Source organism: Sminthopsis crassicaudata, chromosome 4, assembly GCF_048593235.1.
Source record: "Sminthopsis crassicaudata isolate SCR6 chromosome 4, ASM4859323v1, whole genome shotgun sequence".
Classification (NCBI taxonomy): domain Eukaryota; kingdom Metazoa; phylum Chordata; class Mammalia; order Dasyuromorphia; family Dasyuridae; genus Sminthopsis; species Sminthopsis crassicaudata.
In genome coordinates, this window is record NC_133620.1 from 150132579 (window position 1) to 150149789 (window position 17211).

The window sequence follows — 17211 nt, forward strand, 5'->3', positions numbered from 1 at the left end:
AGGAAAGGAAAACTTTGTAAGAGGGTTTGGAAAAGGCATATTACTCACTAAAAAACAGATTTGATAACATGGGGAAAAAAAGAAAACAATTCCCAGAAAAACAGAATTTGTGAAATGGAAAAAGAAAATAACTCCTTAAAAAATAGAACTTGTGAAATGGGGGGAAAAATTAAATAAAGCAAAACAACTCATTTAAAAATTCGATTGGACAAAAAAAAAGTAAATGAAGAAAATAATTCACTAAAATTCAGAATTGAACAAATGGAAATGAATGACTCAATGAAACAACAAGAATCAATCAAGCAATACCAAAAAAATGAAAAAATAGAAAAAAAATGTAAAATACTTAATTGGGAAAACAACTGACCTGGAAAATAGATCTAGGAGAGATCATGTAATTGCACTCCTTGAAAACCATGATGAAAAAAAAGAGCCTAGACACTATTTTTCAGGAAATCTTCAACGAGAACTGCCCGGATGTCATAAAATCAGAAGGTAAAATGACCAATGAAAGAATTCATGAAACACCACCTGAATGAAACACCAAAATTAAAACCCCAAGGAATATCATGTCTAAATTTCAGATCTATCAATCAGACTATGGAAAAAAATATTACAAGCAGCCAGAAAAAAAAAAAAAGAAAAAAAAAAAAAAAACAATTTCAAAAACCAAGGAACCACAATAACTACAATAAGGATTACTCAGGACTTAAAAGATTTCACTTTAAACATAAAAGTGCCTGGAATCTGATACTCCATAAGGCAAAGGAACTTGGAATACAGCCAAGAATAAATTACCCTGCATTTACTTTCATGGAAGGAGATGGTCATTCCATGAAATGGTGAATTCCATTTATTACTTATGAAAAGACCAGAGCTAAACAAAAAAATTGACCTCCAAATAAGCACAAGAGAAGCATAAAAAAGATAAAAAGAAGAAAAAAAAAAAAAAACTCTTGAGAACTATTCCTGTTATGGACCTACATAAAGAATACATGTATAATCTGATTATACTGTTATAATATAAAAATATATTTTTAAAAAATAGAGGTGAAAAGGGGATTATAACAGTAAAAACAAAAAGGGGAAAATGAAGGTAAAATTAAGTAAATTACACCTCAGGAAGAAGCAAAGAAAACCTATTATAACTGAGGAAAAGAAGAGAGGGTAATGAATATTGTGTAAATCTTATTCTCATCAGATTTGGCTCAAAAAAAAGAACATTAGACATATTGACATATTTGGTTTCACTGAGAAACTGCTGTCACCTTATAGAAAAGTGGGAGAGAAAAATGAAAAAAGAGAAGGAGTACGCTAAGTAGAAGAAAAAACAGAAATTATAGGGGAAAGGTCCCTAAAAGGGGAGGAATGCTTGAGGCAATTAGTGCTCATAAGTTAAATACTGGGGAGGAGGAAACAGGAAAAAGGAAAGAGAAAAGTATAATTTGGGGTTAATAAGATGGAAGGAAATACAGAATTAGTGGTTTTTAACTGTCAATGTGAATGGGGGAAACTCTCACATAAAACACAAGTGGACAGCAGACTGGATTAAAAGCCAGAATTCTACAATATGTTGTTTACAAGAAACACATTTAAAGCAGAATGATACATACAGAGTAAAGGAAAAGGCTGTAACAGAATCTATTATGCTTCAGGTGACGTAAAAAAAAGTGGGGGTAGCCATCCTGATCTCAGATCAAGCAAAAGCAAAAATTAATCTAATTAAAAGAGATAAGCAAGGAAACTATATCTTGCTAAAGGGTACCATCAATAATGAAGCAATATCAATATTAAACATATATACACCAAGTGGTGTAGCAGCTAAGTTCCAAAAGAAGTTAAGAGAGTTGCAAGAAGAAATAGATAGCAAAACTATAATACCAGGAGATCTCAACCTTTCTCTCTCAGAACTAGATAAATCAAATCACAAAATAAATAAGAAAGAAGTTAAAGAGGTAAACAGAATACTATAAAAGCTAGATATGATAGATCTTTGGAAAAAATTGAATGGAAACAAAAAGTATTACCCTTTCTTCTCAGCAGTTCATGGAACCAATAAAAAAAAAAATTGCCCATATATTAGGACATAAAGCCTTCAAAATCAAATGCAGAAAGGAAGAAATAGTTAGTGCATCTTTTTTCAGATCACAATGCAATAAAAATTACTTTCAATAAAAGCCATGGGGAAAATAGACCAAGAAGTAATTAGAAACTAAATAATCTCATCCTAAACAATGGGTGAAACAGCAAAACATAGATACAATCAATCATTTCATCCAAGAGAATGACAACAATAAGACAACATACTAAAATTTGTAGGATGCAGCCAAAGTGGTAATAAGAGGAAATTTTATATCTCTAGAGGCTTACTTGCATAAAATAAAGAAAAAGAAGAACAACTAAAAAAGCTAGAAAAAGAACAAATTAAAAGCCCCAATTAAATACCAAACTTGAAATCCTAAAAATTAAAGGAGAGATCAATAAAATTTAAACTAAAAAGACTATTGAATTAATAAATAAAACTAAGAGTTCATTTTATGAAAAAAAATCAACAAAATAGATAAACCTTTAGTTAATTTGATTAGAAAAAGGAAAGAGGAAATCAAATTTTCAGACTCAAAAATGAAAAAGGAGAAGTATCCACTAATGAAAAAGACATTAGAGCAATTATTAGGAGTTATTCTGATCAACTTTATACCAATAAAGTTGACAACCTTAGTGAAATGGAAGAATACTTACAAAAAATGTAGATTGCCCAGATTACAGAAGAGGAAATAAATTACTTAAATGCTATCAGTTTAGAAAAAAGAAACAGAACAAGCTGTTAATCAACTCCCTAAGAAAAAAATGCCCAGGTGGGGGAAGCTAGGTGGTGCAGTGGATAGAGCACCAGCCTTAAATTCAGGAGGACCTGAGTTCAAATCTGATCTCAGACACTTAACACTTTCTAGCTGTGTGACCCTGGGCAAGTCACTTAACCCCAGCCTCAGGGAAAAAAAAGAAAAAGAAAAAAAAAATGCCCAGGACCAGATGGATTTACATGTGAATTCTATCAAATAATATTTAAAGAACAATTAACTTCAATATTATAAAAACTATTTGAAAAAATCTGGAATGAAGAACTCCTACCAAATTCTTTTTATGACACAGACATGGTATTGATACTTAAACTAGGTAGGATGAAAACAGAGAAAGAAAACTATAGACCAATCTCCCTAATAAATATTGATGCAAAAATCTTAAATAAAATATTAGCAAAGAGATTACAGAAAGTCATCTCCAGGATAATACACCATGACCAAGGAGGATTTATACCAGGAATGCAGGACTGGTTCAATATTAGGAAAACTATTAGCATAATTGACTATATCAATAACCAAATTGACAAAAACCATAAAAAAAAAATCTCAATAGATGCAGAAAAAGCATTAAATAAAATCCAACACCCATTCCTAATTAAAAACAAAAAAAAACAAAAAAAAAACACTAGAGACTATAGGAATAAATGGACCTTTCCTTAAACAGTCAACAGCATTTATTTAAAAACATCAGCAAGCATAATATGTAATGGGGATAAAGTGGAACCATTCCCAATAAGATCAGGAGTGAAACAAGGTTACCCACTATCACCATTGCTATTCAATATTGTATTAGAAATGTTAGCTTTGGCAATGAGAAAAAGAGATTAAAAGAATTAGAGTAGGTAATGAGGAAACTAAATTATCACTCTTTGCAGATGATATGGTGGTATCCTAAGAGAATCAACTAAAAAACTATTAGAAATAATCCACTACTTTAGCAAAATTGCAGAAAATAGCAAAATAAATCCACTGTAGGCATTTTCAATGGTGAAATGAACCAAATCAGTTCCAATAGAGCAGTAATGAACTGAACCAACTACACCCAGCAAAAGAATTCTAGGAGATGATTATGAACCACTACATAGAATTCCCAATCCCTCTAATTTTCTCCACCTGCATTTTGGATTTCCTTTACAGGCTAATTGTACACTATTTCAAAGTCTGATTCTTTTTGTACAGCAAAACAACTGTTTGGACATGTATACATATATTGTATTTAATCTATACTCTAACATATTTAACATGTACTGGTCAATCTGCCATTTGGGAGGGAGGGGAAAAATTAGAACAAAAGGTTTGGCAATTGTCAATGTTGTAAAATTACCCATGCATATATCTGGTAAATAAAAACTATTAAAATAAAAATAATAATAATAAATTAAATAAATCCACATAAATCATCATCATTTTTTATACATCATTAACAAAGTCCAACAGCAAGTGATAGAAAGAGAAATTTCCTTTAAAATAATTGTCGATAGTATAAAATATTTGGGAATCTATCTCCCAAGGGAAAGTCAGGAAGTATATGAGGAAAACTACAAAACACTTTCCATACACATAAAATCAGATCTAAGCAACTGGAAAAATATCAAGTGTTCTTAGATAGATCATGCGAATATAATACAGATGACAATACTCCCTAAACTAATCTATTTATTTAGTGCTTTACCAATCAAATTCCCAAGAAACTATTTTACTGAACTAGAAAAAATAACAACAAAATTCATCTGGAAGAACAAAAAAGATCAAGAATTTTAAAGGAATTAATGAAGAGAAAAGCAAAAAAGGTGGTCTAGCTGTACCTGATCTAAAACTATATTATAAAGCAGTGGTCATCAAACCATTTGGTACTGGCTAAGAAATAGAGAAGTTAATCAATACAATGGGTTAGGTTCACAGAACAAAATTGCCAATGACTATAACAATCTTGTATTCAACAAACCTAAAGGTCCCACCTTTTGGGATAAGAATTCACTTTTTAACAAAAACTCCTGGAAAAACTGGAAACTAGTATGGCAGAAAGTAGGCATAGACCCACTACCAAGATAAGGTCAAAATGGCTTCATGATATAAAGAATGATATTATAAACAAATTAGAAGAATATAGGATAGTTTACCACTCAGACTTGTGGAGGTGGAGGAATTTGTGACCAAAGAAGAACTAGAGATCATTATTGATCACAAAATAGAAGAACTTGTGCAGTGATAAAGAGAGACATCTACACCCAGAAAAAGAACTGTGAGAACAGAGTATGGAACACAATATAGTATTCTCACTCTTTGTTGTTATTTGCTTGCATTTTGTTTTCTTTCTCAGTTTTTCTTTTCCTTCTTTCTTGATCTGATTTTTCTTGTACAGTAAGATACCAGTATAAATATATATACATATATTGGATTTAAAATGTATCTCAACATATTTAATATGTATAAGACTACCTGCTAGATGGGGGGAGGGGGGAGAGTGTAAGAGAAAGGGAAAATTTGGAACAAAAGGTTTTGCAATAGTCAATGTTGGAAAAATTACCCATGCATATGTTTTGTAAACAAATAAATTAATTAATTATTTTTTTTCATTCTCTCCCTAATTCCTACCCACAATTAAGAAACCACATATGAAGTTATGCAAAGCATTTCCATAAAAGTCATGCTGTAAAAGAAAACATAGATCTCATACCCTAATGAAAATAAAAACCTTCGAGATGAAAAAGCTTTTTTTTTCTCTTTTTTTAAAGAGAAGGAGAAAGAGAGAATGTTTCAATCTGTATTCAGACATAATCAGTTTCTTCTCTGAGACAGGGACTTTTCATTATATGTCCTTCAGAGCAGTTGTGGATCATTGAACTGCTAAGAATAGCTAAATCGTTTACATCTGGTCATCCCAGAACGTTACTATAACTTTGTAAATAGTACATTTCACTTTGCTTAAGTTCATGGAGGCCTTTCCAGGGAATATTTTATTTTTCTGAGAGCATTTGCTCATCATTTCTCATAGAACAATAATATTCCATCATAAATACATACCACACTTTATTGAGCCATTCCCCAATTGATGGGCATCCCTCAATTTCCAATTATTTTGCCCTAAGAAGAGAGTTGCTATAAATATGTCATATAAAGATCTTTTTCCTTTTTTTAAATCTCTTTTTGGTATTCATGCCTAGTAGTGGTATTAAATCAAAGGATATGCATGAATTTATAGCCCTTTGGGCATAGAGCATATCTTTTTATCAACTGGGGCATGGCTCTTATGTTTTTGTAAATTTGACTCACTTCCCTCTATGTTTGAGAAATGCAATCATATCAGAGAAACTTGCTTCAAGATTATTTTTACAATTACTATTGCTAACTGTGTTTTCCTGCATTTTTTTCCCTCTCTTTTCATCTTGTCTCTCCTCAAGTGTTTTATTATTGACCATTCCTTCCCGCAATATGTCCTCTCTTTTATCACCCTCCCCCATTCTTATACCATGCTATAAAGTCCCATAAATTCTTAGTGATGCACTTATGAATTTTTTTGATTTAATAATTTAATAATTATTTCAATATAAATTATTTCCTTTGTAAACTTGTATATTTTGTTTTATACATTTAAATATATTACTCAGAGAAGGGCATTCACAAACTTTACCAGTCTACCAAAGGAATCCATGAAAGAAAAAGATAAAGAGCCCTTGTGAGTATAAACTCTGGCAAATTTTCTTCTAATTCACCCTCCATCTCTACTCCAAGGTGGACTTTAAATTATTTTTTTTTTCTAGGATCATAGTCCCTTTTTCAGATAAACCTAAAGAAATGCTGATATTATCTTTTTTAAAAGTTATGAATGTACAACAGTGGGGGTTTTTTTTTTTTTGGTTTTTTTTGTTGTTTTTTTTTTAAGAAACAAAACAGAAAATGACCTGGTCCTATCTCTAGTCTTCTTACACAAATTTTCAGTTTTTCAAGGTAAAGAATTTCACATTGTTCATGAGGTAGTGTTTTCTTCCTTTTGTTGAAAGGTTATCTGTCTTTCATTTTTATTAAGTGAATTTTTTTTTTTTTGTACTTTTGAATGTCATTTTGTTTGCTTGGCTTTCAGATGTTTTAGGGTTATATTTTTGTTTTGTTTTAAAGAAATGACTCAATAGTGACAAATTAAACCTAAAGGAAAATGTCATGCCAAGATTCAGGCATGCTGCCCAAATAGTCAACAGACCCTGGTATCTGTCAGAAGGAAAAGGATTAAAGGTGAAATAAGACTATTAAAAATATTTCATTTTTCATAACATTTCTCCAAACTCAACACTGAAACCTATTAACAAAATGCACTGGAATTCCTTTCCCTTGCTAAAGAAAAAATAAAGGTACCTACAGGGAAAAACTAGAAGATGAGATAACTTCTTTGTTTAACACAAAAGAAATCACAGTTAGTGGTATAAAATCTATCATAATATAGCACAGTTGCTAGCATGTGGCAAACACTCAATAAATTCTTCCATCTCTATAATATAATTTTAAAATTTATAATTCCTATTTTTATCTCTTTTATTGTATGTTATATTTTACTTTATATTTAATTATATTATACATTTTCCTTCCTTGTGTCCCATGTGTTACTTTTCTTTAATTTTTCCTATCTATTTATTCAACAATTTTACATTATATCTGCTATAATTTGCTCTATTGATACCTATAATACCATATTCAGTTGTAAGTGCTAAGTTTTAAAAATAAAGCAAGTAAACTGAAAAATACTGAGAAAATAGTGACTTTTTAGATCAAGTGGAATGTGGGTCGAAATCATTTCCACACCCCCAGACATCCTAAGCTTTCATAAATATAAGTGTCCTTAAAATAAGGATCATCCATCATCCTAAAACAAAGGCAAAGTAATAAAGAAGCACATACCAAGGGACAGTGCTGTTTATGCTCCTAAATTTTTTGCCCTAGGCAAAGCCCCAGTTGTCCTGTTCTAGTTATGTCTCTGATGCAAGAACTGCAAAATGGGGTAGTAGGGTGAAGGAATGGAGAAAATGTATACTAGAGAACAAAAAGGAAATAAGATAAATGGTCTCGTAGGTTATATATAGATATAATATAATAATATAATATATAATATATTTATAATATAATATATAATATAATATATAATAATATAATATAATAGATATAAGAAATATATACATGTATATATGCATATGTATATATAAGACTTTTTATTCTTTGCCCAAGAGACCCAAATTGGGACCAATATATATAAGTTGAACAAAAAAAAAAAAAAAAAAAAGGAAGAAGAAGAAAGAAGAAAGAAGAAAAAAGAAGAAGGAAGAAAAAGGAAGAAGAAGAAGAAGGAGAAGGAGAAGGAGAAGGAGAAGGAGGAGAAGAAGGAGGAGAAGAAGGAGGAGAAGGAGGAGGAGAAGGAGAAGGAGGAGGAGAAGGAGGAGGAGGAGGAGGAGGAGGAGGAGGAGGAGGAGGAGGAGGAGGAGGAGGAGGAGGAGGAGGAGGAGGAGGAGGAGGAGGAGGAGGAGGAGGAGGAGGAGGAGGAGACGACATAAAGGAAGATAAAATTTCCTAATAATTAGAACTGGAATAAGTGGGATAAGAGGCTCCTAGAGGTAGGGGATCCAACCTGTGCCCTTTCTTCCCTTAGAAATTTATACTCAAGTCTGGTTAACCCATACTGGATGGGTATGTTGCCAAAGGAGATAAGGAGATTATTGGTCAGTTCTAGAAGAACTTGAGGGGCTTATAAGACTTCCCTCTTCATAAATTTTATGATAATTCAGTCAAAAAACATATTAAGTAATGTACTCCTATATATGATACTTTATGCTAGCCTCTGGGGAAAAAAAGGCAACAGATAGTCCCTCCCTTTAAGAAGCTCTCAAACTAACAGGGAAGGCAACACATATACAACTAGAACTGACAAAGTGAGGAACTGGTACTGGAAAGATGATGGTATCCTCAACAATAATGGGGAACTTTAAATAGGGGAGGGTTGGCAGGGAATGATGAGTAGTTCAGTTTGGGACAGTTTAAGATGACTACAGGACATCCCAGTTCAAGATGTGACCTCTTAACCTAATTCTTAACATATCTGCTATATAATAAAAGTCTGTTCTTTCAGCTTATCTTCAAAGGGAAATCCTTTTCAATGATTAAATTAATCCCATAGAAAACAAATTCTTTAACTGACTTTTTTGTAAACAGAGGAGCAATCCAGCCGGAGCAAATCTCCCATGCAAATGGACAACTATCTACCTATTTATATTCATCATGACAGAGTCAAAAACAAAACAAAACAAAACAAAAACAATGGCTAGATCTAGAGGAGCCAATACAAAAGAACTCCTATTAAAAAAAAATTAACTTTTCCTTGACATAATCCTTGTAACAACAGTCCACTTAAGTAAACATCACCTACATTCTTCATCCTTTAGTCAGAGATAGTTTTTACATTCTTCTTCTCTAAAGATAAGACAAAAACACCTATACCCTACTAAATTTAAACTTGTGCTAAGGGAATTTATAAAATATTAAAAATCAAATATTAGCTGTAAATCCTGTCGATTGAGAATCAATTCTAAATACTGTACTATTATTTTTTAAAATCTAGTACAGACCAATTTTTTTTCCTAAAAATATTTAAAAAAAGAAACCATAATACCTTTTGTTAATTCATTACCCCATGTTGGGAAGAGGGGGGATGTACAGGCAATGAGTTGAGTGATAAATACAGGGAGCTCCCAGTGAGGAAACTCCAACTACCAAAAAAGATAGGCAACTATTCTTGAGAGTTGCTTGAGGCACTGAAGGTAAACACTATCCAAAGTTATAAAGCCAATATAAGACAAACAGAACCTAAAGATATTTTGTTACCTCAGAATCTAAACTAATACCTCAGGATACAAATCACCCTACCTTTGATTTTCTTAAACAAAAAGGCCTAAAAAACATTCTAATTAATTTATTCCTTTACTATTTAATGCAGATCAGGCAATCACACTTTCTTTTTGTAAGAGGTTTACAAGACTTTCATGAAATGATAACCTTCTCTTCAGAAAGAAAATCTAACTCAACAATAGAAGCAGCCCTAACACAGTTAGCCTGATGGCTCACCTTAGAACTCTATAGACCCAGCCTTCACCACCAAGCAGGACCTAGAACTTTTCTCTGAAGCTCAGTCCCCATTCATCCTATTTTCCCTCTTTTTATCAAAGATTAATAAGCAAATCATTATTAAATTTGTAATAGAATAGTAAAGGACAAGAAGATGTATTTAGGGCCCCAGTGAAAATTTCAATGATTCTGAAACTTAAGCAGACTAAAAGAACTTATATTTAACCTCTCTCTATTCCCTTCATGTTACTGTCATTCCTATGATTCAATAGCTCTCCTCTCTTCCACTACGTCCTCTAAAATCCCCATTTTTTGGTTACAACTACCCTTCCTATTATATCTATAGTTTCTAGCCTATACCACCTCCTATCATTACTGTTGACATTTTTTTTTTAAAGTAATGCTGCCATTTTGCCCCGGAGAGCACTTCACTTAACTTGCCGAAATCTTTTGAATTTAGTTGACATAACCAATTTTAGATTTGTTGTTCTGTGGTCAGTTCCTGTGATCTGTTTGCAAAATTCCAACTCAAGAATTTACTGACATGTAGTTTTCCACTTTTGCTATCTTTTTTTTTTAATTAATTTTTATAATTATAACATTTTTTGACAGTAAATATGCGTAGGTAATTTTTTACAACATTATTCCTTGTACCCCTTTTTGTTCTGAATTTTTCCCCTCCTTCCCTCTACCCCCTTCCCTAGATGGCAGGCATTCCCATACATATTAAATATCTTATAGTATATCCTAGGTACTATATATATATATGCAGAACCGAATTTTATTGTTGTTGTTGTTGCAAAGGAAGAATTGGACTCAGAAGGTAAAAATAACCTGGGGAGAAAAAAAAAAAAAATGCTAACAGTTTACACTCATTTTCCAGTGTTCCTTCTCTGGGTGTAGCTGATTCTGTCCATCATTGATCAATTGGAATTGGATTAGCTCTTCTCTATGTTGAAGATATCCACTTCCATAAGAACACATCCTCATACAGTATTGTTCTTGAAGTGTATAATGATCTCCTAGTTCTGCTCATTTCACTCAGCATCAGTTGATGTAAGTCTCTCCAAGCCTCTCTGTATTCCTCCTGTTGGTCATTTCTTACAGAACAATAATATTCCATAACATTCATATACCATAATTTACCCAACCATTCTCCAATTGATGGGCATCCATTCATTTTCCAGTTTTTAGCCACTACAAAAAGAGCTGCTACAAACATTTTGGCACATACAGGTCCCTTTCCCTTCTTTAATATTTCCTTGGGCACTTCTGCCATCTTTAATGTGTAAATCTTTACCTTTCTCTTCACCCACAGTAAAAATTCCAATTGTATTCATCTGGTCTTATCCCTAACTAAAATGTTTGAAAAAGCTATTTGTAGTCCATTGTTTTTATATACCATGGGACTATATTCCAAACATATATTGAAGTTAACAATTATGATTGGCAGCAGTACTTATCCAAAAAAAGTCCCTAATATTTTTATATCACCTTGCATACATATTTATTCTTATTCTCCTATCCATCTTCCAACAGAAGATAGCACTTTGAAATAGGTTTTTGGTTTTATCTTTGCATCTCTACAACCTAGCACAGTGGCTGGTACATAAACAGTCAATTGATAAAACTTTGCTGAATTGATTTGAAAAATTCAATTTATCTAAAGATAATCAAAGGTGAAAGTGTCATCTTGTCCAATGAATCAAAACACTAGTCTCAGCAAAAAGTAGAATTAGGATAGATTTTGAACATGTTTAGGTTTTTGAACCCGATTTTGAGTCTGCTATCATTTTGTAAAAACAAAATTTAAAACTCTGGCTAAGGGAGTCATTATTTAAACTCCTCTCTGATTGGAGGATAGAGTACAAATTCCTCCCAATCTCTTCCTTTAGAGAGGGCAAAAACTGGACTTTTGGACTCACTCCACTCTATATCTGTTGCTTTGCCTTGCTTCAACTCCATACAAGATGCCCAGATACTAAGTATTTCTTTAAGTTCTTCCCCCTCCCTTTTTTATGTCTCTTTTTGTGGTTTTAAGGACAAAGCCTGTATTCTTTATTAATTGTAACTTCAGCACTTGGCACGGTGTTAGGATTACTAAGTGAGAACTGAGGTTTTCTGGACAATTACAAGGTGAGAACTCAGGTTGACTTGATAGAGGGGGCAAGCTCATTGGCTGGGGTGGTTCTTCCCAGAAGCCCTTGCATTATCCCACGCCCATTCTCTGGGAGGATAAAAAGAGACAGCATTGGGCGCAAAGGGCAGATCGGCCTGGAGAAGGATAAGAGCTGGAGGAGATTCAGAGCCAGGATTCAAGAAGGAAGACTCTCTGCATTACATCAGGCCTGACGGGGCTCTCTGCAGGAAGGGAAGTCACTTCTAAGGACAAGAGTTAACAGCAACTGCCTGGAGACAACGGTTCGTTACAGGAAGAAGAATCTGTCTGAGAGATTTGAGTAGACACAGCAGATCTCTTCCCAGAGAGCGATCCAGCAGCTTCTGGAGACGACAGCACGCTACAATTGGCGCCCAACGTGGGGCAAGGACTTTTGCTTATCCTGACAAGAGGAGCTAGACTAGACCTTCGCAATTTGGCGCCCGAACAGGGACAGACACAGTCCTGATTCCAGTGGAAAAGCTTCAGATCTAGATCTCAGTCTCTCTGACCCAGAACCGTGAGTAACGAGGAAACTTTGTTAAAGATTAAGTGAGCGTGCTAATAGATAAATAAGGAACTTAACTTGTTAAGGGCTAAACCAGGAATCTCTTATAGCTGAAATGGGGCAGATGTTAGCTAAATTCAATCCCTGGACCTCAGCCGACTCAACCCCAGCCCCAGAAGCAACCTCATCTCCACCCCCATTCAGGAGTGGTACTATAGAGAGTATAATCAACATAATTGAGGAGCAGAGTTTACTTGTAACCTGGGTACAGATTGCTAAACTCTTGGCTGCATTAAGACACACATCTCCTTGGTTCTTAGAGGAAGAAAAGATAGATGTAGATAAATGGAAGCTAGTGGGATATGAAATGAAAGAATTTCAAGCAAAAAATGGGCCTCGTTCAATTTCTGCAGAAGTATTTTATATCTACAACATAGTTCAATTAGCCTTAAACTATCAAGCAAGTTGTAGGAGAAGGAAAAGTTCTAAAAATGAACAGAGGAGGAAGTGTGAGGAAAAAAGGAAAGATCAAGATCTTTCCCTAGAGCAAGAGGATTTAAATGAGGAATTATGGTATGATTCTCTTGAAGAAGCTTCAACCCTGACTAGAGAGCAGATTATTGACAGGCCCACATCAACCCCACCTTCAGAGATGGAGGAAGAAAGAGGGGAAGAGGCAGAAACACAAACAGAATTGCCTGTGAAGCAGCCTAAGCCTATGACAAGATTAGAAAAAGCATTGGTTAAAGCTAAGAGAGAAGGACAGGATATAAGTGATTTTATACATGCATATCCTGTGATTGAAAATATTGATTCTGTAGGTCATAAAATGAGAAGATATGCACCTTTAGATTTGAATAAAATTAAGGATTTGAAAAAAGGTTGTACCCTTTATGGGGCTACATCAGCTTATGTTAAAATGTTACTAGATGGTTTGTCTTATGAAGTCCTAACCCCGAATGATTGGAAATCCATAGCAAGAATATGCCTGGAACCTGGAGAAAATTTATTATGGCTTTCGGAATTTCATGAATTATGTAAAATTCAAGTCAGATGCAATTTGGAAATAGGAGTTAACACACAATTCACTTTTGAGCACTTGGCTGGTGAAGGTCGGTATGGAGAGAATTCAGAACAGACTGATTATACCATGACAATATATGAACAAATTGCTAAGGCTGCAATAAAAGCTTGGGGTGTCCTCCCTGGACAGAAAGATCGTGGAGAGGCTTTCACTAAAATACAGCAAGGTCCCAATGAACCTTTTGCAGATTTTGTGGGACGTTTGCAAACTGCTGTCAAAAGAACTATTGGAGAAAATTCAGCTACAGAAATAATGACCAGACATCTGGCTAAGGAAAATGCCAATGAGATTTGCAAAAGAATTATATGGGGATTAGACAAAGATGCTCCTTTAGAGGAGATCATAAGACGCTGTGCTACAGTGGGAACAAATGCTTTTTACACCGGGACAATGATGAATGTGGAAAGGCAGGGTCCCTCCTGGCAAGGGACTTCTAGAGAAACTCGGCGATGTTTTCAATGTGGAAAAATTGGGCATCTAAGAGCTCAGTGTAGGTATGGAGATACAGTGAGAAGACAGGGTGAAAGAAGACCTAAAACCCCATGTCCAAAATGCAACAGAGGACTCCATTGGGCATCAGAGTGTAAACTAATTCAGGGAAACGGGATGAGGGGCCCAGGTACAGGGCCCCAGGCAAAAAAGACTTGGGGCATGATGGCAGCTGATGTTACACCTAAAGAGCCTTTAGAAGGCCAGGACTCTGATTTAATCAATCAGCAGAGAAGCAATCACATGGCAGAAAGGGATTACCTGATAAGTCAGTCAAAAGGCAATCAGATTGCAAAAATGGATTACACTTGGGGAGAATACAGGCCTTTTAAACCAACAGGGCTGTGCCCAGTGCGAACAACTCCAATGTAATTGTCAGATGATGAGAAGAGATTTAGAAAGTGGTAAATAGAAGAAAACTAGATAGGTTAACTGCCTGGGAGAGAGGGTTTGCTAGTATTTTAACAGACAGAAGAAAACAGATGAAGAAGGAATCAGATGGGTGCCAACGAGTCATATTCGCCTTGTCCATCAGAGAGAGACAGAAAAAGAGAAAGGCCTCAAAATAAAGGAGAAGATCTAAGAAACATCTGACACTGAAAGAGCATGGATAATAAGAAGACTGTTAAAGAACTTTAAAAACCAGCAGGAATCATTGGACTTCCTCACACAAGATGAGACTAATGGACAATGGACTTATGGACATTTATAAATTTTCAATTTATGATTATGTTATATACTTCTAGCATGTGTTACGTTACTATGTTACTATGTGCTTATGTAATTTATGTAATTATCTGTAATACTTCCCATATTGATGGATTTATGTTTCAAGGTCATTTATGTAATTATCTGTAATACTTCCCATATTGATGGATTTATGTTTCAAGGTCATGACTGTCCTATGTTCTAAATCAAAAGAAAGGGGGAGATGTTAGGATTACTAAGTGAGAACTGAGGTTTTCTGGACAATTACAAGGTGAGAACTCAGGTTGACTTGATAGAGGGGGCAAGCTCATTGGCTGGGGTGGTTCTTCCCAGAAGCCCTTGCATTATCCCACGCCCATTCTCTGGGAGGATAAAAAGAGACAGCATTGGGCGCAAAGGGCAGATCGGCCTGGAGAAGGATAAGAGCTGGAGGAGATTCAGAGCCAGGATTCAAGAAGGAAGACTCTCTGCATTACATCAGGCCTGACGGGGCTCTCTGCAGGAAGGGAAGTCACTTCTAAGGACAAGAGTTAACAGCAACTGCCTGGAGACAACGGTTCGTTACAGGAAGAAGAATCTGTCTGAGAGATTTGAGTAGACACAGCAGATCTCTTCCCAGAGAGCGATCCAGCAGCTTCTGGAGACGACAGCACGCTACAGCACGGTATCTAGCACAAAGTAAGTGCTTAATAAATGTTCACTGGATTGGACTGAATGTTGTAGGCAATAAGAAATACTGGAAAACGCCAGAACTGAAGAGAAAAAAAAACCCCTAGCCCCCAAAAAACACATAGCACATTATTTTCCTTATACTCAAAATTAGAATCAAATCCATTAATTATGGTTGGACAGGATAGAAATAGTACCCTCATAATAGTTTTATCATTTTAAGTGGGCAAAGCTCAAACAATACTATTCTAGCTAAGTGCTCAAAGAGTCATTTTCCAATTGCAGGATGTTTCATAAATGTCCTGAGAATTCAGAGTCAAAAAGAACAAACAATTAGCTGATTGCACTTAGCTATGCAGAAAACACTGAAATAAATAGAATCATGACAACGAAGAGCTCCTGAATTTTCATTTACCATTTCCCTTTTAAAGGATGTTAACAAAGATTATAGACTGCCAACTTCTGCCTAAACTTTATTTTTAAAATTTTATTATGAGCTACATATATACATTCTACTATGATAACTTATTGCACTAAATAAAGCATACTTATGAAGCGCTTGGTGTAATATAATTTCATGTTTCATACTATGCTTTCTTGCCACCATGGAATTTCTCAAAAGTGATTTTTACCTTTGAAAATCGAGAATTTATCCATTTGGTAAAAGTTTTCTTCTGAACATCATTGTGCTCATCTGGAGGAGAAAAAAAAAAGAGAAAAAGGATAAGAACTTGTGCCATTGGTTAAGTGTGCTAAACAAGATTACTTCTATCCTGGGGAGTTTTAAATTGTCCTATTAGCAAAACTCATGAAGCATAATTATCCAAGCCTAATGAACAGTGTGATAGCTAAAAAGTTAATCATTTATGGAGTCCAATCTTACTAGTATATCTCATAGAGTTGCATTCACCTCTCCTCAGGGATGAGTCTTAAGCTTGTGAGTGGACCCAGGAACTGTGGCCTTTAATATAGGTATTCTCTACAAATGATTGAAAAATGAAAATGATCTGGTTCTCTGGTTTGGTACCAATATTACATGCAGGATATAAAGTTTCAATAAAATAAAAGATCTTCTTTTGTCCCATCATTCCATAAATAAGTTTTAAAAGTTAAGTTCAAAAGAAATGTTTGCCTTCCTTTATGAAGGAACTCCATCTGAAATGGAAAAAGAGGAATGCAGAATTTACAAATTCTACAACACATTTACTTACCCCCTGCAGTGTGGAAGAAATAAAAAGAATCACCTAACATTGATCAAAATAATCTACAGATTTTATAGGAAGAAAATGAATCCTGCCACACCCCCCCCAAAAAAAAAAAGAGAAGGAGGAGGAGGAGGAGAAAGAAAGAACAGATTTTCTTTTTTAACAACAAACTATTTTCTAAGCTAGATGAAGAAATGTTTGTTCTGAACCTTGTGGGTCATCTTATTGACATTGGCATTCTTCCAACTAAAAGACAGGAACATCTCTGTGTCCTGGTAGGGAAACATAACTTAATGGATTAAGCTCTAAACTGTTTGTTTACATGGAAAACCTGAGTTCTTATCTTGATTCTGCTACCAGCTATCTAAGTAGCTTAGAACAAATCATTTAGCTATTTTCTATCCCTAGTGAACTTTAAAAGATCACAT

At 34.4% G+C, this 17211-nt stretch overlaps 1 protein-coding gene across 1 annotated transcript in view; it reads right to left on the bottom strand.

The window, feature by feature from the left end:
* The window catches only part of UTRN (utrophin), a 533723-nt gene that overhangs the window by 460961 nt on the left and 55551 nt on the right, over positions 1-17211 (bottom strand). Inside the window, 1 exon segment of the mRNA XM_074309622.1 lies at positions 16211-16272. Within this exon segment, the coding sequence (XP_074165723.1) occupies positions 16211-16272 (62 nt within the window).